Genomic DNA, 25,300 nt, shown 5'->3' with positions numbered 1-25,300 from the left:
GTGGAGCTGTTGCTAAAGAAAGACAATAGGGATATAAATAAATATATATGCAGATGAGCAGGGCATTTCGGGGTCAGCGAAGGGTCATGTGGCTTGCTCGAGGTCAGAACCATAAGAGAAGAAACGGGAAGTGGTTTTCCAAGCAGCTCCTTAGTTTGAGACAAACATCAGCCCTCTCAGAGCTCTCCAGGGGTTATTCCCAATCCAACCCCTAGTTTTCCCACAAAATGTTCACCCCTTTTAAACCGAACGCCAAACTCCAAATTTCAATTTTCCCAGTGTTGTGATTGGACCACCCTGGAGAGTCAGAGAGGAACGGCGAGTGAATTGGTTCCATTCCATGCCCGTCACTGCCATGTCACTGCACTCCATGCTATATGAACTAGACAACATTTACCATGGGAGCGCCCCAACTGGGAGGAGCTACCTGAGGAGTTGACCAGCCTCCCATCGTGTTCTCCCCCCTGCGGAAGAATGTCAATCAGTCAGTAAGCCAATAGAAAAAGAGAAATAAAAGACAGCTATAGCCTCCCAACCTTTTAAAATGTAAAGCTCGTTGAGCACATGGAAACTGCTATGTGATTGTAATCCATGGCATTAAGTGACATTTCAATACACAAAAGACACCGACTCAAAACAGGAAAACTTACGGTTTTTGGCTCCCCATTCCCAGATCTGAGAGAGAGAAAATAAGACAATTAATATTTCCCTGTCACAGAATAATGTCCATTCAGTATCTTTATCACATTTGTAAGTACTATGTAACATGATGTACCGTCACTGTAATGACAATGTACCTAGCAGCGATATGTAACTACCATGTAAATTCATGTCTATGCATTGGTGGGCAGCACCATGATGCTGAAATGCTTCAGGCCAAATAGAGGACCACTGTCCTTCGTCTGCTCAGAGACTTACTGCTAGCCATGCTAGCCATGGTGGCGTCCAGGTCTCCTCCCATAGGTTTGACTGGAGACGAGGCTGCCCCGGCCTGGGGTGTCATAGAAGGCATCAACACATCCCCTAGACCATCAAACGCTACAGGAGACGCGAGGAATGGGGAGAGAGAGATAGCAATGGGGAGGGGGGAGGATGGAGAGGGAGAGAGAGAGAGAGAAAAGGAAGAGAGATGGGGTGAGAGAGAGAGAGAGAGAGAGAGGTTTAGATCAAACAGTCACAATAATGCTCTCAGATCATGACAGGAGGAGTCCTCCTTACGAGTGGGATTACCATAATGACATATTGCTACGGTCTCCATGTCAACAGTGATCAGAGACGAGTATAGCAAGTCCTCGTACTGATACTCACTATGACTGTGAGGACATGTACTGTGTCTTCACACACACACACACACAAATATGCAATATACAGTTTAAGTAATGCTCTCCGTGTACATGTAATATCAATAAAGAGCATTCATATTTTTTAACTTAACACTACTCAATAGTGTTACACTCTTGTGGTGTTATCTAGAACCTAAAAGGTTTCTTCGGCTGTCCCCATAGGATAACCCTTTGAAAAAACCTTTTTGGTTCCAGGTTGAATCCTTCTGGTTTCCATGTAGAATCCTTTCCACAGAGGGTTCTACATGGAACCAAAAAGGGTTCTACCCGGAACCAAAAAGGGTTCTCCTATGGGGACAGCTGAATAAGCCATTTGGAACCCTTTTTTTCTAAGAGTGTAGTATTTTATTAGCTAGATTGTTTGAGACAGGGTATCACCCTCTGTATCCAGGTGAAGGTTAGGATGCAGCCTCTACTCTAGAGTGAGAAAGCACTGCAGCCTAGCCAGTACAAAGCTAAATGGGCATTGTGATGTGAGCATCTCACACATTGTATATATTAAGCATTTGTCAGAGCAGAGGGAACAGAACAGCAGCAGTGGCTCTTCTACTGCAATGCAGCAATGCACTGTGGGAAACCAGCACATCAACGGCCAGAACACTCACCCAATCAGAATGCAGGAAGCAAGCAATGAGCCAGCCCCAGAGCCAGATGGAGAGAGGGTGGAGAGAGAGAAGAGAGAATGAGAGGATAGAGAGTGTGAGAGTGAGTGATTGAGAGCGAGAGACAAAGTGCAGAAGGAGAAAAAGGGGGAGGGAGAGGATGGAAAGGTAAGAATAAAGGGAGAGAGTAGTGAAGGGAAAAATAATGGAGTGAGTTAGATGACAAATGTTGCGAGAGAAAGAGACATGGAGGAGAAAGAGTTAAGCCTTAAGCAGTAGTATTTGCAGATTGTCAATAACATAGCATGCAGGCTTGTGACAGCCATGGCCATGGAACAGGGAACATTGCCACGGTAACACAGTTACCAGGGTTACCAAGTGGCTGAGTGAAAAACACTCAGTTGTCTCACACTTAGTTGTCTCTCTCATCAACGGAGTGAGAGAGACAACTAAGGACAGAAGCTAGAGCAATAATGACCATACAAAACAGTAGTATGCATGTGGAATGGCCATAAAACCAAGTTACATACAATCAGGATGTATTCAGTCAGACAGACACATGTTCATATACATGTGTGCTGTCTGTTGTTACTAATACAAGGGTCAATAAAAAAGTCAAATCAAGGAATGATCACTGTATACAAAATATGGATGTGAAATAATATATCTAGATTGTCAAACACACACACAATAAGCTTTTAATATATCCACTCTAACTTTATAATGTCAGATACTGTATATTTGGCGATGTGGTTACATATTACAGTACAATGGAAAATATTATGTGGTACAGTTGAAGTCGGAAGTTTACATACACTTGGGTTGGAGTCATTAAAACTCGTTTTTCAACCACTCCACAAATGTCTTGTTAACAAACTATAGTTTTGGCAAGTCGGTTAAGACATCTACTTTGTGCTTGACTGTCACGTCCTGACCTTAGTTCCTTTTTTATGCCTCTGTTTTAGTTTGGTCAGGGCGTGAGTTGGGGTGGGCATTCAGTGTTTTTGTTCTATGTTCTATGTTTGGCATTTCTATGTGTTTGGCCTGGTATGGTTCCCAATCTGAGGCAGCTGTCAATCGTTGTCTCTGATTGAGAACCATACTTAGGTAGCTTGTTTTCCCACTCTTGTTTGTGGGTGGTTGTTTTCTGTTAGGTTATGTCACCTTGCAGAACTGTCTTGTTTCTTCCATTCACTTCGGTATTTTGTGTTCAGTTAATACATTTACATGGACACTTACCACGCTGCGCATTGGTCCCATATTTCATACTCCGTTAAATTGACACAAGTAATTTTTCCAACACTTGTTTACAGACAGATTATTTCACTTATAATTCAATGTATCACAATTCCAGTGGGTCAGAAGTTTACATACACTAAGTTGACTGTGCCTTTAAACAGCTTGGAAAATTCCAGAAAATGATGTCATGGCTTTAGAAGCTTCTGATAGGCTAATTATCATCATTTGAGACAATTGGAGGTGTACCTGTGGATGTATTTCAAGGACTACCTTCAAACTCAGTGCCTCTTTGCTTGCCATCATGGGAAAATCAAAAGAAATCAGCCAAGGGGACTGATGCACTTCACAAAATAGATAGGCATCATGAGGGAGGAAAAATACGTGGAAATATTGAAGCAGCATCTCAACACATCAGTCGGGAAGTTAAAGCTTGGTCGCAAATGGGTCTTCCAAGTGGACAATGACACCAAGCCTACGTCCAAACTTGAGGCAAAATGGCTTAAGGACAACAAAATCAAGGTATTGGAGTGGCTAGCACAAAGCCCTGACCTCAATCCTATAGAAAATTTGTGGGCAGAACTGAAAAAGGATGTGCGAGCAAGGAGGCCTACAAACCTGACTCAGTTACACCAGCTCTGTCAGGAGGAATGGGACAAAATTCACCCAACTTATTGTGGGAAGCTTGTAGAAGGCTACCCGAAACGTTTGACCCAAGTTAAACAATTTAAAGGCAATTCTACCAAATACTAATTGAGTGTATGTAAACTTCTGACCCACTGGGAATGTGATGAAAGAAATGAAAGCTGAAATAAATAATTATCTCTGCTATTATTCTGACATTTCACATTCTTAAAATAAAGTGGTGATCCCAGGGAATGTTTACTAGGATTAAATGTTAATGTTAATGTTAATGTGAAAAACTGAGTTTAAATGTATTTGGCAAAGCTGGATGTAAACTTCAGCCTTCAACTGTATATTTAAGCAATAATGCCCGAGGGTATGTGGTATAGGACCAATATACCATGGCTAAGGTCTGTTCTTTAAGCACGACTCAACGTGGAGTGCCTGGATACAGTCCTTAGCCGTGGTATATTGGCCATATACAAACCCCCGAGGTGCCTTTTTGCTGTTATAAACTGGTTACCAACGGAATTAGAAGAGTAAAAATAAATGTTTTGTCATACGGTCTGATAACACGGCTTTCAGCCAATCGGCATTCAGGTTTTGAACCATCCAGTTTATAATTACTGTTATGTGTCTTGCATACAATGTGAATGGGTCATGCCTGGTGCTTGTGTCGTGCATGGTGGGTGTGTCGTGCATCGGTAGGTACATTACCTGCCATCAGCTCAGCACCAGAGGCAGCTGCAGGGGCAGCAGGCTTGGTCTCTCCACCAGTGGAGTCTGATGGGTAAAACCAAACCAAGCCAAACCATACCAGGCCAAGGTGGGCCAAGCCATTAGCAGTGCAGCATGAGGGCAGAGAAGGGTTAAGAAGTCAGCCATCCGCTCCACACTAGGAACGCCAAACAGATAGAGCAGCGTTATCACTGTCAGATAGGACAGTAGACATACACAGGTATACACACATACAGTACACACCAATAGAAACTCATTTTGATCCCAATATGCTGCGGCACATCTACATCTAAACTCAGAAAAAAACAAAACATCCCTTTTGCAGGACCTTGTCTTTCAAAGATAATTCGTAAAAGTACAAAAAACTTCACAGAGGCGGCGACAGGTAGCCTAGTGGTTAGAGCGTTGGACTTGTAACCGAAAGGTTGCAAGATCGAATCCCTGAGCTGACAAGGTAAAAATCTGTTGTTCTGCCCCTGAACAAGGCAGCTAACCGACTGTTCCTAGGCCGTCATTGAAAATAAGAATTTGTTCTTAACTGACTTGTCTAGTTAAATAAAGGTACAATTAATTAAAAAAACAGATCTTCATTGTTTAAACACTGTTTCCCATGCTTGTTCCATGAACATGCACCTGTGGAACGGTTGTTAATTAAGACACTAACAGCTTACAGATGGTAGGCAATTAAGGTCACAGATATAAAAACACTAAAGAGGCCTTTCTACTGACTCTGAAAAACATCAAAAGAAAGATGCCCAGGGTCCCTGCTTATCTGTGTGAATGTGCTTTAGGCATGCTGCAAAGAGGCATGAGGACTGCAGATGTGGCCAGGGCAATAAGTTGCCATGTCCGTACTGTGAGACGCCTAAGACAGCGCTACAGGGAGACAGGACGGACAGCTGATCGTCCTCGCAGTGGCAGACCACGTGTAACAACACCTGCACAGGATCGGTACATACGAACATCAAACCTGCGGGACAGGTACAGGATGGCTACAACTGCCTGAGTTACACCAGGAACCCACAATCCCTCGATCAGTGCTCAGACTGTCCGCAATAGGCTGAGAAAGGCTGGACTGAGGGCTTGTAGGCCTTTTGTAAGGCTGGTCCTCACCAGACATCACTCGCTACAATGTCACCTATGGGCACAAACCCACCGTCGCTGGACCAGACAGGACTGGTAAAAAGTGCTCTTCACTGACGAGTCGCGGTTTTGCCTCACCAGGGGTGATGGTCGGATTCGCGTTTATCGTTGAAGGAATGAGCGCTACACCGAGGCCTGTACTCTGGAGCAGGATCGATTTGGAGGTGGAGGGTCCGTCATGGTCTGGGACGGTGTGTCACAGCATCATCGGACTGAGCTTGTTGACTTTGCAACCAATCACAACACGTTGCGTTACAGGGAAGACACCGTCCTCCCTCATGTGGTACTCTTCCTCCAGGCTCATCCTGACATGACCCTCCAGCATGACAATGCCACCAGCCATGCTGCCTGTTCTGTGCGTGATTTCCTGCAAGACAGGCATGTCAGTGTTCTGCCATGGCCAGTGAAGAGACCGGATCTCAATCCCATTGAGCACGTCTGGGACCTGTTGGATCGGAGGGTGACGGCTAGGGCCATTCCCCCCAGAAATGTCAGGGAACTTGTAGGTGCCTTGGTGGAATAGTGGGGTAACATCTCACAGCAAGAACTGTCAAACCTGGTGCAGTCCATGAGGAGGAGATGCACTGCAGTACTAAATGCAGCTGGTGGCCACACCAGATACCGACTGTTACTTTTGATTTTGACCCCCCCCCCCCCCCTCAGGGACACATTATTCAATTTCTGCTAGTGACATGTCTGTGGAACTTGTTCAGTTTATGTCTCAGTTGTTGAATCTTGTTATGTTCATACAAATATTTACACATGTTAAGTTTGCTGAAAATAAATGCAGTTGACAGTGAGAGGACGTTTCTTTTTTTGCTGAGTTTACTTAGCAACACAAACTCAATATGCTCTAGAGAGGACATAGAAAAGTCACTGTGTCGTGCCTGAATACCACACTTAACAACTTAACAACACTAACAAGATTATGGGTCACCAGAAATGAGAAATGTTGATGAAGGTGAATGATATGATGAAAATAATCAATTAAACAATCAAATAATAAATCAAATTATGGATTTTTTTATAAAGAGAGATATTCTTTCACAAAGGCCACTCATGTGAAGACCGTCGACCAGCAGCAAGGGGCATAGTGAGGGGTGGGGGGAGGGTGTACAGTTACCCACCCCCAAACAGGTCCATGATCACCCCCTTGTCCATTGGGGGGGCAGAGGAGAGGGGGGCAGGGGAGGAGAAGGCATCTGTTGTAAGGGGAGGGTAGAGGAGGGTTAGATTGGTACACAATCAGTATCCCTGAAATACAATAATTCACATGCACGAATGTACATATAGAAATAGCACTCCAAACACATGCTGAGAAAGACGACAAGGTTTTAGTTTTTAATAAATAAGCACACTGAGACACAAAGTAGAGAGGAGGAAGAGAGAGAGAGAGAGAGAGAGAGAGAGAGAGAGAGAGAGAGAGAGAGAGAGAGAGAGAGAGAGAGAGAGAGAGAGAGAGAGAGAGAGAGAGAGAGAGAGAGAGAGAGAGGAAGGAAGAGCAGCTGAGGCCCTGCTCAATAGCCTGTAGCAGACCCAGAGGAAATCATTCACAATTCCTTTTCTTCACTGATCAAGGACAACAAGACAACCGATGGAGAGAAATGAGATGGAGAATGGAGGAGAGGGGAAAAGAGGGCAAAGGGAAAGAGGGAGAGGGGAGGAGAGTAGCAAGGTGGAGAGCAGTGAGATGGCGCTAGTCTGGGTACCTGCTCCAAACATGTCAACACTGGGGGCAAGGTCTGCTTTGGTGAAGCTTGGATCTGGCATGGAATCAAACATAGCTACAAGGCAAGAAAACACCCACCCACCCACCCACACACACAGAGATGAGAACAGCAGAATACAAACACTGATTAATTAGATGAACAATTGTGATTGAAAGTCAATGCAGGAGCAGAGAGGCAGCAGAATGCATCCAAGCTGAAAGGAAACAGAGGAACAGAAACATGTGCAAGTTAGCCTCACAAAGAGAAAAGGACACCCAGGAAAAATGCAGTCGACTGAAAAAATGCAGGAGAGGAGAGGACATGGATGCAGAGTAGAGGACAGAGACGAAAGGGGACAAAAGAAAAGGTTAAGAAGTACCACACACACATGCGTAAACATTTACCACTCAAGAGGTCTATCGATGGGGTGGTGGGGGTGATAGGTGCTGTGATGGTGGATGAGGGGGCAGAAGGGGGCGCCCCTGAGTTAAAGCAGTTGTTCTCCATAGGCATCATGGCAAACAGGTCCAGCCCTGGGCCTACTGCTTCTGAGCTACCACCAGAGGGGGCAAAGGGGTCTTTGGGAGGAGAGAACAGGGGGAAGGGATGACAAGAGAAGATGAGGATGTTACGCAATGACCACAACACAGTGTAAAACGAAGAGCTATATAAGAGTTCAGTAGGGAAGAGGAGTTGCTGCATTTGTCTGAGATTCTGAGGGAGAAGTTACAAGCTCAGTTAGGAATTCACAGCTACATATTCTTTAGAGACAAACAGTAAATGTAAAAAACAATGAAGTACTGTATATGATCAAGAGATAATCTGGAAAATATGCATGTCTGATAAAAAATTATAGGAAAAGAACATGATTTGTGAAGAAATGTAGCAGGAAACATCTTTGAAAAAACAATATTAGTAGTATTCACACTCTCTCAATATAGCAATAACCAGTGGTGTAAAGTACTTAAGTAAAAATACTTTAAAATACTACTTAAGTAGTTTTTTGGGGTATCGGTACTTTACTATTTATATTTTTAACTTCTACTTTTACTTCACTACATTCCTGAAGAAAACAATATACTTTTTACTCCATACATTTTCCCTGACACCCAAAAGTACTTGTTACATTTTGACAGGAATATGGTCCGATTCACATACTTATCAAGAGAACATCCCTGGTCACCCGTACTGCCTCTGATCTGGTGGACTCACTAAACAGAAATGCTTGATTTGTAAATTATGTCCGAGTGTTGGAGTGTGCCTCTGGTGATCCGTCAATCATTTTTTTTTAAAGAACATTGTGCTGTCTCGTTTGCTTAAAATAAAATAAGGAATTTTAAATGGTTTATACTTTCACTTTTGATACTTAAGTACATTTTAGCAATTCCATGTACTTGTAATACTTACTTTCTTAACTCTATTTCTTGAACTGCATTGTTGGTTAAGGGCTTGTAAGTAAGTATTTCACGGTAGTATTCGGTGCGTGACAAATACAATTTGATTTGACAATTGAGTACTTTTTTCAGCACTGCCAATAACACACCAGATTTGAGTGTAACCAAGGAGCTTGCAGATGCATTTTGGGATAGAGTTTACCAAAGGAAAGGAAGCCTCAGGCGAAATCTAGCATGTTGTGGTCAACCACTGTTCTCATAGTAGCTTCAGCACCAATCTCCATGGTAACAACATCAGCCATGCCTAGAAACAACCAGTAGCATCACATTTCTAGGTACACCAGCCCACAACAGTGGAATCAACACACTCTCCATACACAAAAGCAAATATACAAATGGATGCACCGAGCACTGGAACACAGCCAAACACACACATACGAACATCCACACAAATATACATCATTTTACACAGACAGACGCCACACAGTCACATATATACACATGTCCTGTAACCCACCGGCAGCAGCGTCGGCGGCTGGGGTTGGCGTGGAGGCCGGAGCTCCGCCCTCAGCAGAGGCATCAGAGGTGGGAACAGGGGTCGAAAATGCATCTGATAGCCAACACACACACACACACACACACACACACAGAGAGATGACAGAGAGAGAAGTAGAGAGAACAGGGAAACGAAACACAAGCCAGAGATAATAAGTCAGTCAAGGAACTTCAGAAAAGGAAGGCCACTTAAAAGATAGACTGTGCCTGTAGAGTTTAGAAATACTAATTTTACTTTATTAAGGTATTTCATGTACTTAATATATGGTATGGTGCTATACTGTAGATTAAATACTTATGTCATGTCACGTATACAATATTTAATATATTTGATTAATATACTTATTAACAAATTGAGTTTAGATTAGTTACAAAACATTTACTTTGTGGCATGAGTGATTGACAGGTGAAGGGGTGAATGAGAATACAGAGAATACAGACAGGAGGCACAGCAGAGTGTAGGCTTTAGCTACAACTAAACTATAAAGCGGTAACTAGGTATTTTACACTACATAACTGGACAAGCATGGCGCAGAGTGAACCCAGAAACAAAGCAAGATTTCTCTTAGGCCCGGGTTTCCCAAACTCCGTCCTGCCCCCCCCCCAACGTAAAGGTGCCCCCCCCCAACCTAAAGGTGCCCCTCCCCCTGACTGCACGTTTAGGTTTTTGCCCTAGCACTACACAGCCGATTCAAATAGCCAACTCATAATCAAGTTTAGATTATTTGAATCAGCTGTGTAGTTCTAGGGGAAAAAAACTAAACATGTACCCAGGGGGAACCCAGGTCTGAGTTTGGGGAAACCGGTCGTAAGCGGTAATAAAGAACATGACTGATTGATAGACTGGCTTTTCTCTGAAGTTGAGGAAAAGCTTTTGGACTATCAAACAAAAAGAAGCATGTGAAAAAATGTATGAGTAGCATGTCTGAGTGTGTCTGCAAGTGTGAGCATGCTTGTCTCTGTGTGTATATGTACAGAATGCATATCAGTATGTGTATATGCGTGTTGACTGACATGTTCTGACATGTTCTGCAAACATGGTGTGTTTGTTTTGGGGTATCTGTGTCACTGTGTGTATATGCATGAAGAGAACACTGTATGCTCTGTGTGCATGTGGCGGGTTGGTTTGGGTTGAGCTGTCCAGCAGAGATTCTGTTGTAGAGAATCCTCCAGAAGCCCACTAACCTCCCAGCAGATCCATATTCGTCGCGCCGGGGGTGGGGGCAGCGGCCGCGGCCGCATTAGGGGGAGGAGCCAGAGAGACTCCTGGCTCCGCAGCTGCAGGGGTGGACGTTACACCAGCGGGAGAGGGGACGGGTTCTACAGCTAAGGTGGGGTCAGGAAGCATGGACTCGCCCATTTCTGCAGGTACCCAAAAGGTGTACCAACCAACCCCAAAACAAGGTACCAAAACAACCCCATGAATCAACCCAAAATGCCCCATAGGATCCAAAGCAACCAAACAAATCCCATTAGAAAGAAATGAAGGTACCAAAACAACCCAATTTTAAAAAACAACCAACAAAACATCCCATTAGAACCAAAGCAACCAAAAACATAAAGTCCCCGTATGAACCAAAACCAATAAGGAGATGCGGGGGAGGGAAAGAAAGAAGAGAGAAAGAGACGGCTTCCTTAGACTAGAGCAACACTATGAAACACAGTGGGAGATCTAGAGGAACTGACACATACTGTTAACACACTAAAGAGGTTAATACCAGAGGCACTGTGGGATAGCACTCACCTGATCCAAGGAGGTCTGTGACAGCATCCCCAGAAGAGCATGGGAGAAGGTGATGGGGGGGGGGATTAAATTACATGATTGTTAATTAGATAATGTAACTACGTTTTAATTAATAATCAAGCTATGTATCAAGTTTTGATGTGGGACATTACCTCCCCAGGACGTAGGGGCTGCTGAGGCTCCTACTGACGGACCAGAGGAGGAGAGAGGGTCCAGATCTAAGAGAGAACTAGAGCGAGACAGAAGGGTGGAGACAGATGGTGAAATGGTGGCAGAGAGAGAGAGGATGAAAGGGAAAATACAGTCTCCCTTATTCACCATTTTATGAAATAAAAACGGAACAGATAGAATCCTAAAATGCAAGAACTGAGGGAATCGCTGAGGAAATTAGGTAAATGCTGCGGTAGGCAAAGGAAGTGGACACTCACTCGGTGGCTTCTTCAGGTGGCGGCGCTAGGGTGGGCACGGCGGCTGCAGATTTGGCGGGGGTGGAGGTCGGGGACACGTTATTGGTAGGGGACCCCTGGAATACAGAGAGAGAAATGCCTATTTGTATCCATGTGTTGACATATGAGCAGAAACAGAAAGGCGGGGAAATAAAGTTTAATCTTCCACTCACCTTTGTTGGAGACCTGAAAGAGAAAAGGAAAAGTTCATATGACAATTTCATCACAGCTAGATATCACCTTTCAGAGCTGAAATCATATACATTGAAATTACTTATTTTCATGACTTTACAATAAACTCATCTGTCAGACCCCAAAGAAAGTGTTTATGCTCACCCTTCACTGTGATCCCCGATGATGAACAGAAAGGAACAAAGAGAGAATAACTATTCAAGTAAAAGATAATAACAGGAAACTGTATTCAGAACACTATAGTGCTGGGACAGTACAAAACCCAAGTTATGAGTTTCCCTCTAGTTTTTCTCATCCTGTCATTTCTCATGTACTATTTTCTCTGTGTAAAGATAACTATTGGGGACATTTCCACATTTTAGCTCTTTCAGAAATGGGTTGGTTAGAGACAGGGTCCTCTTACCCCTTCTTCCCCTCCAAACTGTTCATGTGTGTCTCCAGAGACTCCAGGATGCTGCTGGGAGCCTGAGGAGAGAAGAGAGAACCAATCAGAAACACAGCAACTGCAGGTTTATGGGACGAACTTCCTCATTCCGCCGCATGCCAACACTTCAAGTAACTCAACACCCTATTCTATTTCTATGGTAGCACCACCCCAAACCCTTGGTTTTTAACTCACCACACTATCCCACCTTTGTATAAACTCAATGTCCTGTAGAATGAAGTGTTCAGGAACATTTTACTTAAACTCTACCATCTTTTGTGCAAACGGAAGCACACACATATGCAAACACACACACAAACTGCAGTCAGAAGTGTCAGTCTGTAGAATGATCCCATGCCAACACCCCATCCTCCAAACAGGCACTCTGCCAAGCCATCCTGTGTCTCTATGGTTACCGGGTCCTCAATAGGCTTAAAGGGACAGTCCTCATCATCCGAGTCTACTAGGTCCGTCACCACCCCAGGGTGCAGACACTGGGATCGCGGGTAGGAGGGGGGGGGGGGGGAATTATGATGGATGAAACATCTCTGTTGGTGGCATGTTACAACTATTTCATCATCCTTCCAGAGAGTAAGCACAAAAACAAGTGACTTACATAGTTGATGTCAGGAATATCATTTTTGTCCACTCCGACAGTCTGTGGAACAAAACACACACAAGACACAATTTCACAACCATATCAGTGCATCATTCTATTTGAAGTACAGACGGACACTGCATATGAGGAAGCACGGTGTTTTATTTGGAGTTAGTTAGAATACATCCTAATCCATTAGGAAGTTTCCTTTACCTCAGCAAGCTTCATGAACTCTCCGATCTTGGTGACCCTGGTCAGGAACCTCTTATAGATCTCCAAGGCCTCCTTGCAGTCGCTCTTCTTCATCTTAAAGTATTTCTCTACAGAAACAACAGTTGTTGTGAAGAAGAGCATCTGCTAAATGGCTACATGGTGAAAGGAAGTAATTTATCTATTAATTGTTGACAAAGAGTCTGACTCAAATGGCCCCCTATTCCCTTCTACTTTTGGCCAGGGCCCATGGGGCTCATAAGGCTGTGGTAACAAGTAGTGCACTATTTAGGAAAAATGGTGGCATTTGGTATGCATCCAATGAAATGTCTAGCTCACCTAATAGATTGATGACCCCATCGTTATAGGAGGCAAACAGCTTGACCAGATCCTTGAAGAGCAGCAGGAACCCTGCGTTGATGATAGGATTATTCAGCTCCTTGGGATGGACCTGGGAGAGAGACCTTTTTTATTTAACCAGTCATGTAGTGTAAAAGAAGAGCATCAATTAACTCAAACAATTAACTAATTTATTAAACTCCAGCAATATTCTGCTGTCCCGAAACATCACCAATTGTACACCCATACAGAAAGATCAAGGTCAAAAGAAGAGAGAAAGAGGGAAGAGAAGGTATTGAAGAGAAGAGACGAGAGAGTAAAAGAGAATGTTAAACAGGAAAATAAACAGTATTCTTTGTGGCCTGACATATATTACAGTTTTCAGCTAATGACCATCAGTCATCAGAACACAAGTCCCAGAGAGCCAGACAGACAGACAGACAGAGATAGACGTGACCAGATGTCCAACTCACATCAAACTCCAGCAGTGTGTCGATCTGGGTCTGCAGGACAGGCATGCCTTTCAACAGCTTTTCTGGAGTCATTGTCCTCATCACCCCCTCAGCACTGAGGTGGAAACACACAGGGAAGACCATGAAGAGGGCCTCGTGGATGAGGTGAATGACAGTATGAGGTGGCCTCAGTGATGAGGTGAATGACAGTATGAGGTGGCCTCAGTGATGAGGTGAATGACAGTATGAGGTGGGACTCAGGGATGAGGTGAATGAGTATGAGGTGGGCCTGAGGGATGAGGTGAATGACAGTATGAGGGCCTCAGGGATGAGGTGAATTACGGTATGAGGTGGGCCTCCCTGATGAGGACCTAAAAGGATTTTGAGAGACAGGGAAGTGAGTGACGCACCCCTTTTTGACTTTGGTGAAGTCGAAAGCCATCTGGCGGTAGGCGAAGGCCCTCTCATTGAGGTAGCGGCCATAACGTCTGATGAACGTAGACATGTCATAGCCTGAGGAACATATTGAGCATCACATTCACATCACACCAAACATATAGCTCCTGATAAATCCAATGGCTAATGACTAAATGCATGTGCTAAACTCATACATTTTCATTTAACATCCCCGGTTTCATGAAGGAAGAAGTTGATTTAATTCTGTAACACATTAAAGACAGTCTTTTATCTTATGATTGATCTTGTCGATCAATTAACTTCAGGCTCTTCAGTTTTCTAAGTTATGCATCTGATTTGAGGGTTTTGAAGGGATTGAAGGGGAGGGATCTATAATGACCCCAGGGCAAGACACTGGAGACAAGTGCAGGACATCGGAACCCTAGGGACATGAAGCAGTTTAGTGTGTGTGTGTGTGTGTGTGTGTGTGTGTGTGTGTGTGTGTGTGTGTGTGTGTGTGTGTGTGTACACACTGCTCCAGAACCAGTCCTGTTCTTCCTTCACACAAGCATGAGTCAAAACTATGTTCATTTGCTTGATGCCTCTCTCCACATTCGCTGTCCAAATGATGTCCAAACTCACCAAAAATGACATTAGGGAAGCTACTACCTATACTTCTATAACTTTATGAGCTCAATTGCCTGTCCTTGCAAAAAAATCAGTATTTTTGTTTGCGATCATTAGCATGTTTAGCTAGCAGCCTCTATTGATATTCACTATAAGTTTGTGCTAATTTTGTTAGCATTCTGGTAATACACGCCTAATGGGCTTTTTTGTGTATTTAGTTCCCCCTTGAAGGCTAAAACGGTAATACCGTAAATCCCAGGATGAGAGTAAGAGGACGGTAGGATGATATGAAAATCTGGATACTGTGCAACCCTATTATGTGTGTGTATGCATGTGCTAGTGTGAGTGTTTGTGCATGTACTGACAGTACTGAATGTTTAGCGGGGGCACATTGTACGCTTGCTCCTATTCCTCATGTTATTAGCAGTGATGTCCTTTCCTCTTCCCAGACAGCTCCTGTCTCTTCCTATCCTCCTCTCCTCCCCTCCTTCTGCTCCTCTCACATCGGATCTACTGTATCTGTTTATGCTCTCAACTGGAAGGGAATCCACCCGTTTCACTCCCCCAACACACACACACACACACACACACACATGCACGCATGCACGAACATACAGTGCATTCGGAAAGTATTCAGACCCCTTCGGAAAGTATTCAGACCCACTTTTTCCACATTGTGTTATGTTACAGCCTTAATCTAAAATGGATTAAATACAAATAAACATCTTTATCAATCTACACACAATACCCCATAAAGACCTTATTTACATAAGTATTCAGACCCTTTTGCTATGAGACTTAAAATTGAGCTCAGTGCAGCCTGTTTCCATTGACTATCCTAGAGATGTTTCTACAACTTAATTGGAGTCCAACTGTGATAAATGCAATTAATTGGACATGATTTGGAAAGGCACAGACCTTGACAGTGCATGTCAGAGGAAAAACCAAGCCATGAGGTCGAGGGAATTGTCTGTAGCGCTTCGAGACAGGATTGTGTCGAGACACAGATTTGGGGAAGGGTACCAAAACATTTCTGCAGCATTGAAGGTTCCCAAGAACACAGTGGCCTCCATAATTCTTAAATGGAAGAAGATTGGAACCACCAAGACTCTTCCCAGAGCTGGCCGCCTGGCCACACTGAGCAATCGAGGGAGAAGAGCCTTGGTCAGGGAGACGACCAAGAACCCAATGGTCACTCTGAAAGAGCTCAAGAGTTCCTCTGTGGAGATGGGAGAATGTTCCACGTCTGGAGGAAACATGGCACCATCACTACAGTGAAGCATGGTGGTGGCAGCATCATGCTATTGGGATGTTTTTCGGCAGCAGGGACTGGGAGACTAGTCAGGATTGAGGGAAAGAACATAGCAAAGTACAGAGCAAAGCTCCAGAGCGCTCAGGACCTCAGACTGGGGCAAAGGTTCACCTTCCAACAGGACAACGACCCTAAGCACACAGCCAAGAAAACGCAGGAGTGGCTTCGAGATAAGTCTCTGAATGTCCTTGAGTGGCCCAGCCAGAGCCCGGACTTGAACCCGATCGAACATCTCTGGAGAGACCTGAAAATAACTGTGCAGCGACACTCCCCATACATCCTGACAGTGCATGAGAGGATCTATAGAGAAGAGTATGATTAACTGCCCAAATACAGGTGTGCCAAGCTTGTAGCGTCGTACCAAAGAAGACGCGAGGCTGTAATCACTGCCAAAGGTGATTCAACAAAGTACTGAGTAAAGGGTCTGAATACTTATGTAAATGTGATATTTCCATTTTTTATTTGTAATAAATTAGCAAAAATATCTAAAAACCTGTTTTTGCTTTGTCATTATGGGGTATTGTGTGTAGATTGATGAGGGGAAAAAAAGGATTTAATCCATTTTAGAATAAGGCTGTAATGTAACAAAATGTGGAAAAGGTCAAGGGGTCTGAATATTTTCTAAAAGCACTGTCTGTACACAAACAAATTTTTTGGAAAGGAAGTGCATTTACCGTTGGAACCTGTTTTGTCTATAAAGTTGCTGAGGTTGAACAGAGCGGTCCTGGAGGCCAAGTACTGGATGAACCTCTGAGGAAACAGAAGGAAATAGGCTGACATGGCAAAACCATTATAAAAAACAACAGCAAGAAAATAAAGGCATATTCACTGAAATAATCAACTACAAATTGAATACTAGTATGTTAGTCCAAAATCGAGAGTATATATTGCAAAGTGTGGAAAAGCATGTAAAAATAGCTCTTGACATGCACACTTGTTTTTGATAACCATGTTTCAGAATGAGCAGCATTCCAAATAGCACTGTTTTCAGCACCATGGACAGCTGTCCGTGGTTATGAAACAGTACAATTTTATTTTATTGTGGTGGTGCACTAAATTACTGTCCTCTGACCTCATTGCCATGGACACACATATGGTGTGTGGTGACGAGGGCCTTGAAGACGACAATCCAGCTGGCGTTGGTGGCCCTCTCAAACAGAGTGTCAGCCATCTGAGGGATGTTCACATTGGTCGCATTGGTGGCCGAGATCAGATCTGAAACACATAAAGAGGTTAGTTTGTATTGGGGGGAGGCTGTTAGGTTCAGAATCAGTGAAACTGTACTGTTATTGATTCACGACCAGTGAAACAGTCAGCCATTTTGAGAGAGTGGAATATAGCAGGATTCATTTTGATCCAGAGTTGTAAAATCATGATGAGTAAGTATTTAAAAGTCTTAAGACACGCTGTCCCAAGAAATATGAAATGTGCTGCCGTAGCTGAAGCCAGCCTCACATCGGGTCAAATGAGTTTGCTTCAGTCTCCAGACTGCTCCATTCATACGCTTTGTGGATTTGGAGTATGAGTACGGGCTGTGTATTATGTGTGCGTGTGTCATTACCTGTGTCTGTGTGTGAATGCATCTGTGTGTCTCTGTGTGTCCGTGTGTCCGTGTGTGTGTGTGCGTTTGGGTATGGATGTTGGTTCTGCTACTGGAATGTGTAAAAGCACTAAAATACCCTTGGAGTTCTTCACTTCACTATGTACCTCATGGAGCTAAGCATTGCAAACATATATTTAAGAGTCAGGACACACATTCAAAGCCTAAAAAAAAAAAACACACACAAGCAGTGGTAGAGAGGATCCAATACACAATGAGAAATAGTGCCTTGTCATCATGATCTCCCCCATAGAAGAGACACTGCCACTCAGACAGACAGACAGGTCTGACTAAGAGCGCAATTCCCTCTGAAACACGTCAACTCAGCACTCTGGGAGATAGTATGTGACAGACTAGCTGCTCGGAAGAGAGAGGGAGAGGCGGATTGGAGATATCATCTGGCCTTTATTGTTATCTTAAGTTACATCTATAGCAATAAAAACAGGACTGTGTGTGTGTTCATGCATGCGGATGTGTGCGACTATGTGCGTGCGTGCGTGTGTGTCTCTTCATACTCAAACACCAGGGCCTCGTTCCACAGTTGCGATGTAACTTAAGAGCGGCAGGGTAGCCTAGTGGTTAGAGTGTTGGACTAGTACCTGGAAGGTTGCAAGTTCAAATCCCTGAGCTGACAAGGTACAAATCTGTTGTTCTGCCCCTGAACAGGCAGTTAACCCACTGTTCTAGGCTGTCATTGAAAATAAGAATTTGTTCTTAACTGACTTGCCTAGTTAAATAAAGGTAAATAAAAATATTTTTTATCACAAATGTCAACCCAGGGGCATCATGCACCTATTATGTTAGAGGGGGCACAAAGTACGAGAGGATGGAGGGGGCCTGGAGAAATTTGGAGAAAATGCTATTGTCTTATTACAGAGTATTCCTTATTAGTATTACAGAGAAATAACAAAAACATTTGAGTTGTATTTATTTATGAAGATGGAACCAATAGGCTGCACAGCTTGATCACATTCATAAACAAACATACCTCCTGAACATCACCAGCAGCTCAAATAAAATCAAATGCTGTGTTTCACTCTACATTCTCTCCTCCTCCACTGGTGATACCACACGAACTAGAGTATCTAGCGTGCTGCCTAAGCATCTCTGTTCTCCGTGCACCTTGGAAAGAACCACTTACTAGGGAGAATAGGGGGGTTCTATCTGACTGGTCCAGTCAGTGTGCAAAATACCGCTGACATATTTTTAAAAATAATTATAATAGGTGGGTTTAAAATTTCAGTTAAGTAATTAATTTATCATCTGACATTTTTGAGGGGCCACGTGCCTTTGTGCCACCCATGGGCATGATGCCACTGTGTCCACCAACCATCCCTTCTAGGATAGGGAAGGTTGCTACAAGCATATCCAAACCATGTTTCTGTCCTGTCAAAAGCTGGAAGGCTGCAATATAATACATTATTGTCCAATACTGACTAGACTGAATGCATGAAGAGGTGTGCATGAGTGAATGCATGAAGAGGAAGGCTTGTTGGTCATTTCAGGATTAAAGATAGAGGGGCAGGGGCTTTGTCCACAGAATAATATCATTGGTGAGGGGACTGGTGTGGTGACCCCTCCCCCAACAGCCACACACACACACACACACACAAACCATGATGTGCTAATACCGTCTCCTGTTAACAGCTTTTGTGTCCAGTGTTTGTCTAATGTTGAAGGATGTACAGACTGTATATAGAGTCACATCTGGGATATTTAGCAGATAATCTTTTTGTCACTTCCTAGAATGATCTTAATAACATCACAGTACAGTGACAGGACTGACAACTGATGTCATTATTCCTCTATGGACCTGACACACTTTACATCATATCCTGTTTGGATAGTCCCTGTCCCTGCTCTGTTTACACCACAACTCAACCATATACTCCATCTCAACAGACAACCCTGTTGTGTGTTGTTTATGTGTGTATTGTTTAATGTTAATGGAGAGAAACAAGAATATGTGTGGCCCATCACGTTCACACATGCACCACAGAGCAGTGTGTGTGTAAGTCTAATGATGATTGACTGATCAAAATAAAGACTACTTCAGTAATTCATAGCAGGCAGGAGTGTGTGTGTGTGTGTGTGTGTGTGTGTGTGTGTGTGTGTGTGTGTGTGTGTGTGTGTGTGTGTGTGTGTGTGTGTGTGTGTGTGTGTGTGTGTGTGTGTGTGTGTCTTCATACTCAAACACCAGGGCCTCGTCCGTCAGTTGCGATATAACTTAAGAATTACGATCATCGTACCGGATGCATCGTTATGTACAAACAAACTTTTTTAAGAGTGTTTCCCAAGCACATAGAGAGAACGTTTGCTAAGTGCGTCGTTAGACCATGTGTCGATACTGATAGGATGGAAAGAAAAGCAGTGCTGCTCTCTGATCAGCTTTATCCATTCAAATCTTACCTTAACATTAGAATGATTCCACAATACTGATGACAGATCAGCTCCTAGAGAGATATGGAGGTGGCTTATTATGCTTACCCAATAATAATGCATTAAAGCACAGATTGCGCACATCATTGCGCTCGTGTTGTCACACATCATGAAACACATTGAGGCAAAAATGACAGACAGTAGCTTAGTTGCTAAATATAACTCAATTGATTGAACATGAAATGTATTTCAATATGATTGAAATAGCCTATATAGCCCATGTAGCCTATTTATACAATATGTATTCCGAACATTAGGAACACCTTCCTAATATTGAGTTGCACCCTCCTCTTTTGCCCTCAGAACAGCCTCAATTCGTCGGGGCATGGACTCTACAAGGTATCGAAAGCGTTCCACAGGGATGCTGACCCAATGCTTCCTACAGCTGTGTCAAGTTGGCTGGATGTCCTTTGGGTGGTGGACCATTCTTGATACACACAGGAAACTGTTGAGTGTGAAAAACCCAGCAGTGTTGCAGTTCTTGACTCAAACTGCTGAGCCTGGTACCTACTACCATACCCCGTTCAAAGGCACTTCAATATTTTGTCTTACCCATTCACCCTCAATGGCACACAACACAATCCATGTTTCAAGGCTTAAACATCATTATTTAACCTGTTTCCTCCCTTTCATCACTACTGATTGAAGTGGATTTAAAAAAGTGACATCAATAAGGGATCATTGCTTTCACCTGGTCAGTCTATGGCATGGAAAGAAGAGGTGTTCTTCAAGTTTTGTATACTCAGTGTATTTCAATGCAGTCATCTCGGTTTTCATTTGAAGCAGAATTCTATCCTTCACTTGTTTGTAACAATTTCAAATACTTTGGCAACTTTGTACTTGTAGTCAACTTTGTTCTGAAGATATCGGCAGTCACAGTCAGACAGATAGAATCAATATCCAGAGGTATCAGCTCTGGACCAGCTCCAGCAACAATGACTGACTAATTAATTGACTGACTGGATCATTGAAAAGGCCTACACACATAAATACATCCACGCACAAATATGATGTGTCCATGCATAGAAACATGCCTGAGGCTACATTGACCACTACACCATTGATTCCTGTCACATCACAGACTACATAGGTCTACATCTTCAATGTCTTTGTAACCCCATATAGCTCAGAGTTGACTACAAGTTGACTACAAGTTGACTGCAAATTGACTACAAGTTGACTGCAAGTGTGTATCAAGGTTCAGAAACCACAGCACCACATCAGACAACGACTGGCTGTCAGTTTAAAGTTGGTCGGTGTGGATTGCGAAAAGCTCCAGCTACTTCACAAGCTGTTTTAGACCAGCCATGCTCGCCTTCGGAATATCTTCCCTGTTAGCTAGTGAGAGCTAGTGACAGTGATGCACAAGCTAGGCCTATTTGAAACATCACGATCTCCTGGCAGCATTTACCCACCAGATTCAGAAGAACGAAATGTCCATTATAAAAAAATCTATATAATTACAAAAAAATCTATGAAAACATAATTCATGATGGTTTTTATTTTTGTTCATTTTGCTGTCAAAGATATATTTAGAATACTTTGTTTTTCAAGTGCTTTTATTTCAGTTTCCTAAATATTTTTTCTAATTTTATTTGTTATTTTAGTTTCAGTTTTTGTTTACTATAATAACCTTGTTGCTGATGACACAACCGTTGTAGGCCTAATTACCAACACTAGACAGCCTACAATGTGAAGCAAAACAAGGAGCTCATCATGGACGACAGCAGACAGAAAAGAGAGAGCCGCAAGTTCCTTGGTGTGCACATCATTGAGGACCTGAAATGGTCCCACCACACTGACACGGTGGTGAAGACGCCGCAACAGCGAGTCTTCAACATCGGGCAGCTGAAGAAATTTGGAATGGCCCCTATGATTCTCACAAACTTATATACCACTGAGAGCATTCTGTTGGGCTGAATCCCTGCCTGGTACAGCAACTGCACTGCCCTCAACAGCATAGCTCTCCAGAGGGTGGTGGGGTTAGCCCAACGCATCACCGGGGGAACTCTGCCTGCCCTCCAGGACATTTACAGCACTAGTTGTCAAAGGAAGGTCAAGAAGATCATTAAAGGAGAAGTTTACACAAAATACAGAAACTCCCAAGTGATTCCATACATTGAAACTAGTTCATGGAGCTTGGGAGCTTCCCTTCTCCCCCTCTCTCTCCCCGTAGTGCTATACTGAAACACTACAGTATAGCAGTACAGGGAGAGAATTGAATTCACTGCTCCGTTGCCAGTGAATTCATGATTCAGAAATCTGCGAAATATGGACAAATGTGTTGTTTTATTGAAAGTGTATGACCAAATAAGCTATTTTTGTCTAAAGTACTATTGGCTTTGAGTCGGGAAATGTGTTCTTTTCCACATAAAACATTTGCGATTATTTTAGATCATTATTTTATGTAGCAGACTGGCACAGCAGCGGAGATGGGTAACAACTGCGCATGTGAGCCCTCGTGGGTTAGACCCTGCTACGTAAAAATATTACGATACATTTCTTGAATCAAAACTGAGAGTACTTTTTTTTGTAATATCTCATTCGCTCGTACGCTTTCAATAAAACAACGAATTTGTTTCTTTATCGTGAATTCACTGGCAACAGAGCAGAGCGAGGCCTGCGTCCAGCAATGGCACGAGTCACGTGACCCGTTTTTTTCAGCTGTTTCAGTGCAGCACTACAGGGAAAGGGCAAACTCCATTGAACTAGTTTCAATGTACAGTGCATTCGGAAAGTATTCAGACCCCTTGAATTTTTCCAAAATAGATTTTTTTAAATCCATCATCAATCGACACACATTACCTCATCATGGCAAAGAAATACAGTTTTTTAGACATTTAAAAAAATGTATATAAAACAACTAAAAACTGAAATATCACATTTCAGTAAGTATTCAGACCCTTTACTCAGTACTTTGTTGAAGCACCATTGGCAGTAATTACAGCCTACAGTTTTCTTTGGTATGAAGCTTCAAGCTTGGCATGCCTGTATTTGGGCTGTTTCTCCCATTCTTCTCTGCAGATCCTCTCAAGTTATGTCTGGTTGGATGGGCAGCATTGCTGCACAGCTATTTTCAGGTCTCTTCGGAGATATTCGATCGGGTTTAAGTCCGGGCTCTGGCTGGGCCACTCAAGGACATTGAGACATGACCCAAAGCCACTCCTGCTTTGTCTTAGCTGTGTGCTTAGTGTCGTTGTCCTGTTGGAAAGTGACCTTTGTCCCATTCTGATGTCCGGAGCGCTCTGTAGCAGGTTTTCATCCAGGCTCTTGTTTCTCATGGTCTAAGAGTCCTTTAGGTGCCTTTTGGCAAACTCCATGCGGGCTGTCATGTGACTTTTACTGAAGAATGGCTTCCATGTGGCCACTCTACCATAAAGGCCTGATTGGTGGAGTGCTGCAGAGATGGTTGTTATTTTGAAAGGTTCTCCCATCTCCACAGAGGACCTCTGGGGCTCTGTCAGATTGACTATTGGGTTCTTGGTCACCTCCCTGACCAAGGCCCTTCTCCCCTGATTGCTTAGTTTGGCCGGGCGGCCAGCCCTAGGAAGAGTCTTGGTGGTTCCAAAGTTCTTCCATTTAAGAATGAATGATGGAGGCAAATTTATTTTTTTAAATGTATAAAAGAATGATGGAGGCTACTGTGTTCTTGGGGAAATTCAATGCTGCAGAAATCATTTGGTAACCTTCCCCAGATCTGTCTCTCGACACAATCCTGTCTCGGAGCTCTACGGACAATTCCTTCGATCTCATGGCTTGGTTTTTCATCTGAAATGCACTGTCAACTGTGGGACCTTATATAGACAGGTTTGTGCCTTTCCAAATCATGTCCAATCAATTAAATTTACCACAGGTGGACTCCAATCAACTTGTAGAAACATCAATGATTATCAATGGAAGCAGGATGCACATGAGCTCAATTTCGAGTCTCATGGCAAAGGGTCTGAATACTTATGTACATAAGCTATTGTTTTTTTATTTTCCTAAATTTGACACATTTTATAAAAACCTTTCACTTTGTCAATATGGGGCACCACCCAGGACAATGGATCGGATCCCAGCCGGCGAGCCAAAACAACGACGCCGTAAAAGAGGCAGACGAAGCGGTCTTCTGGTCAGGCTCCAGAGACAGGCACATCGCGCACCGCTCCCAAGCATACTACTCGCCAATGTCCAGTCTCTTGACAACAAGGTAGATGAAATCCGAGCAAGGGTAGCATTCCAGAGAGACATAAGAGACTGTAACTTTCTTTGCTTCACGGAAACATGGCTCACTCGAGACACGCTATCGGAGTCGGTACAGCCAGCTGGTTTCTTCACGCATTGCGTCGACAGCAACAAGCATCTTTCTGGTAAGGAGAAGGGCGGGGGGGTATGCCTTATGATTAACAAGACGTGGTGTGATCATAACAACATACAGGAACTCAAGTCCTTCTGTTCACCTGACTTAGAATTCCTCACAATCAAATATCGACCGCATTATCTACCAAGAGAATTCTCTTCGATTATAATCACAGCCACATATATCCCCCCCCCCCCCCCCCCAAGCAGACACATCAATGGCCCTGAACGAACTTCATTTGACTCTATGTAAACTGGAAACCACATATCCTGAGGCTGCATTCATTGTAGCTGGGGATTTTAACAAGGCCAATCTGAAAACAAGACTCCCTAAATTCTTTAAGCATATCAATTGTGCAACCAGGGCTGGTAAGACCCTGGATCATTGTTATTCTAACTTCCGCAATGCATATAAGGCCCTCCCCCGCCCTCCCTTCGGGAAAAGCTGACCACGACTCCATTTTGTTGCTTCTAGCCTATAGACAGGAAGCTTCCGCGCTCAGGTCTGTTCAACGCTGGTCCAACCAATCTGATTCCACACTTCAAGATTGCTTCGATCACATAGACTGGGATATGTTCCGCATGGCGTCAAACAACAACGTTGACGAATACGCTGATTCGGTGACCGAGTTTATTAGCAAGTACATCGGCGATGTCGTACCCACAGCAACTATTAAAACATTCCCAAACCAAAAACCGTGGATTGATGGCAGCATTCGCGCAAAACTGAAAGCGAACCACTGCTTTTAATCAGGGCAAGGTGACCTGAAACATGACCGAATACAAACAGTGTAGCTATTCCCTCCGCAAGGCAATCAAATTAGCTAAGCGTCAGT

General features: G+C 43.5%; 1 protein-coding gene across 1 annotated transcript in view; it reads right to left on the bottom strand.

Moving 5' to 3' along the window:
- The window catches only part of LOC139407198 (clathrin coat assembly protein AP180-like), a 44,074-nt gene that overhangs the window by 2,570 nt on the left and 16,204 nt on the right, over positions 1 to 25,300 (bottom strand). Inside the window, exons 3-20 of the mRNA XM_071150756.1 lie at positions 17,157 to 17,299; positions 16,759 to 16,834; positions 14,160 to 14,262; positions 13,771 to 13,864; positions 13,298 to 13,409; positions 12,962 to 13,068; positions 12,767 to 12,808; positions 12,130 to 12,191; positions 11,708 to 11,720; positions 11,517 to 11,611; positions 11,241 to 11,317; positions 11,089 to 11,103; positions 10,530 to 10,706; positions 9,307 to 9,399; positions 4,523 to 4,588; positions 919 to 1,038; positions 651 to 675; positions 398 to 464 (exon numbers count right to left, since the gene is read on the bottom strand). Coding sequence (XP_071006857.1) covers positions 398 to 464; positions 651 to 675; positions 919 to 1,038; positions 4,523 to 4,588; positions 9,307 to 9,399; positions 10,530 to 10,706; positions 11,089 to 11,103; positions 11,241 to 11,317; positions 11,517 to 11,611; positions 11,708 to 11,720; positions 12,130 to 12,191; positions 12,767 to 12,808; positions 12,962 to 13,068; positions 13,298 to 13,409; positions 13,771 to 13,864; positions 14,160 to 14,262; positions 16,759 to 16,834; positions 17,157 to 17,299 — 1,487 coding nt within the window. The remainder of the gene's footprint in view (positions 1 to 397; positions 465 to 650; positions 676 to 918; positions 1,039 to 4,522; positions 4,589 to 9,306; positions 9,400 to 10,529; positions 10,707 to 11,088; positions 11,104 to 11,240; positions 11,318 to 11,516; positions 11,612 to 11,707; positions 11,721 to 12,129; positions 12,192 to 12,766; positions 12,809 to 12,961; positions 13,069 to 13,297; positions 13,410 to 13,770; positions 13,865 to 14,159; positions 14,263 to 16,758; positions 16,835 to 17,156; positions 17,300 to 25,300) is intronic.

The sequence above is a fragment of the Oncorhynchus clarkii genome, chromosome 4 (genome assembly GCF_045791955.1).
Source record: "Oncorhynchus clarkii lewisi isolate Uvic-CL-2024 chromosome 4, UVic_Ocla_1.0, whole genome shotgun sequence".
NCBI classification, from domain to species: Eukaryota; Metazoa; Chordata; class Actinopteri; order Salmoniformes; family Salmonidae; genus Oncorhynchus; species Oncorhynchus clarkii.
The sequence above is the reverse complement of the archived record's forward strand: the minus strand, read 5'-3'. Positions and strand labels throughout refer to the sequence as shown.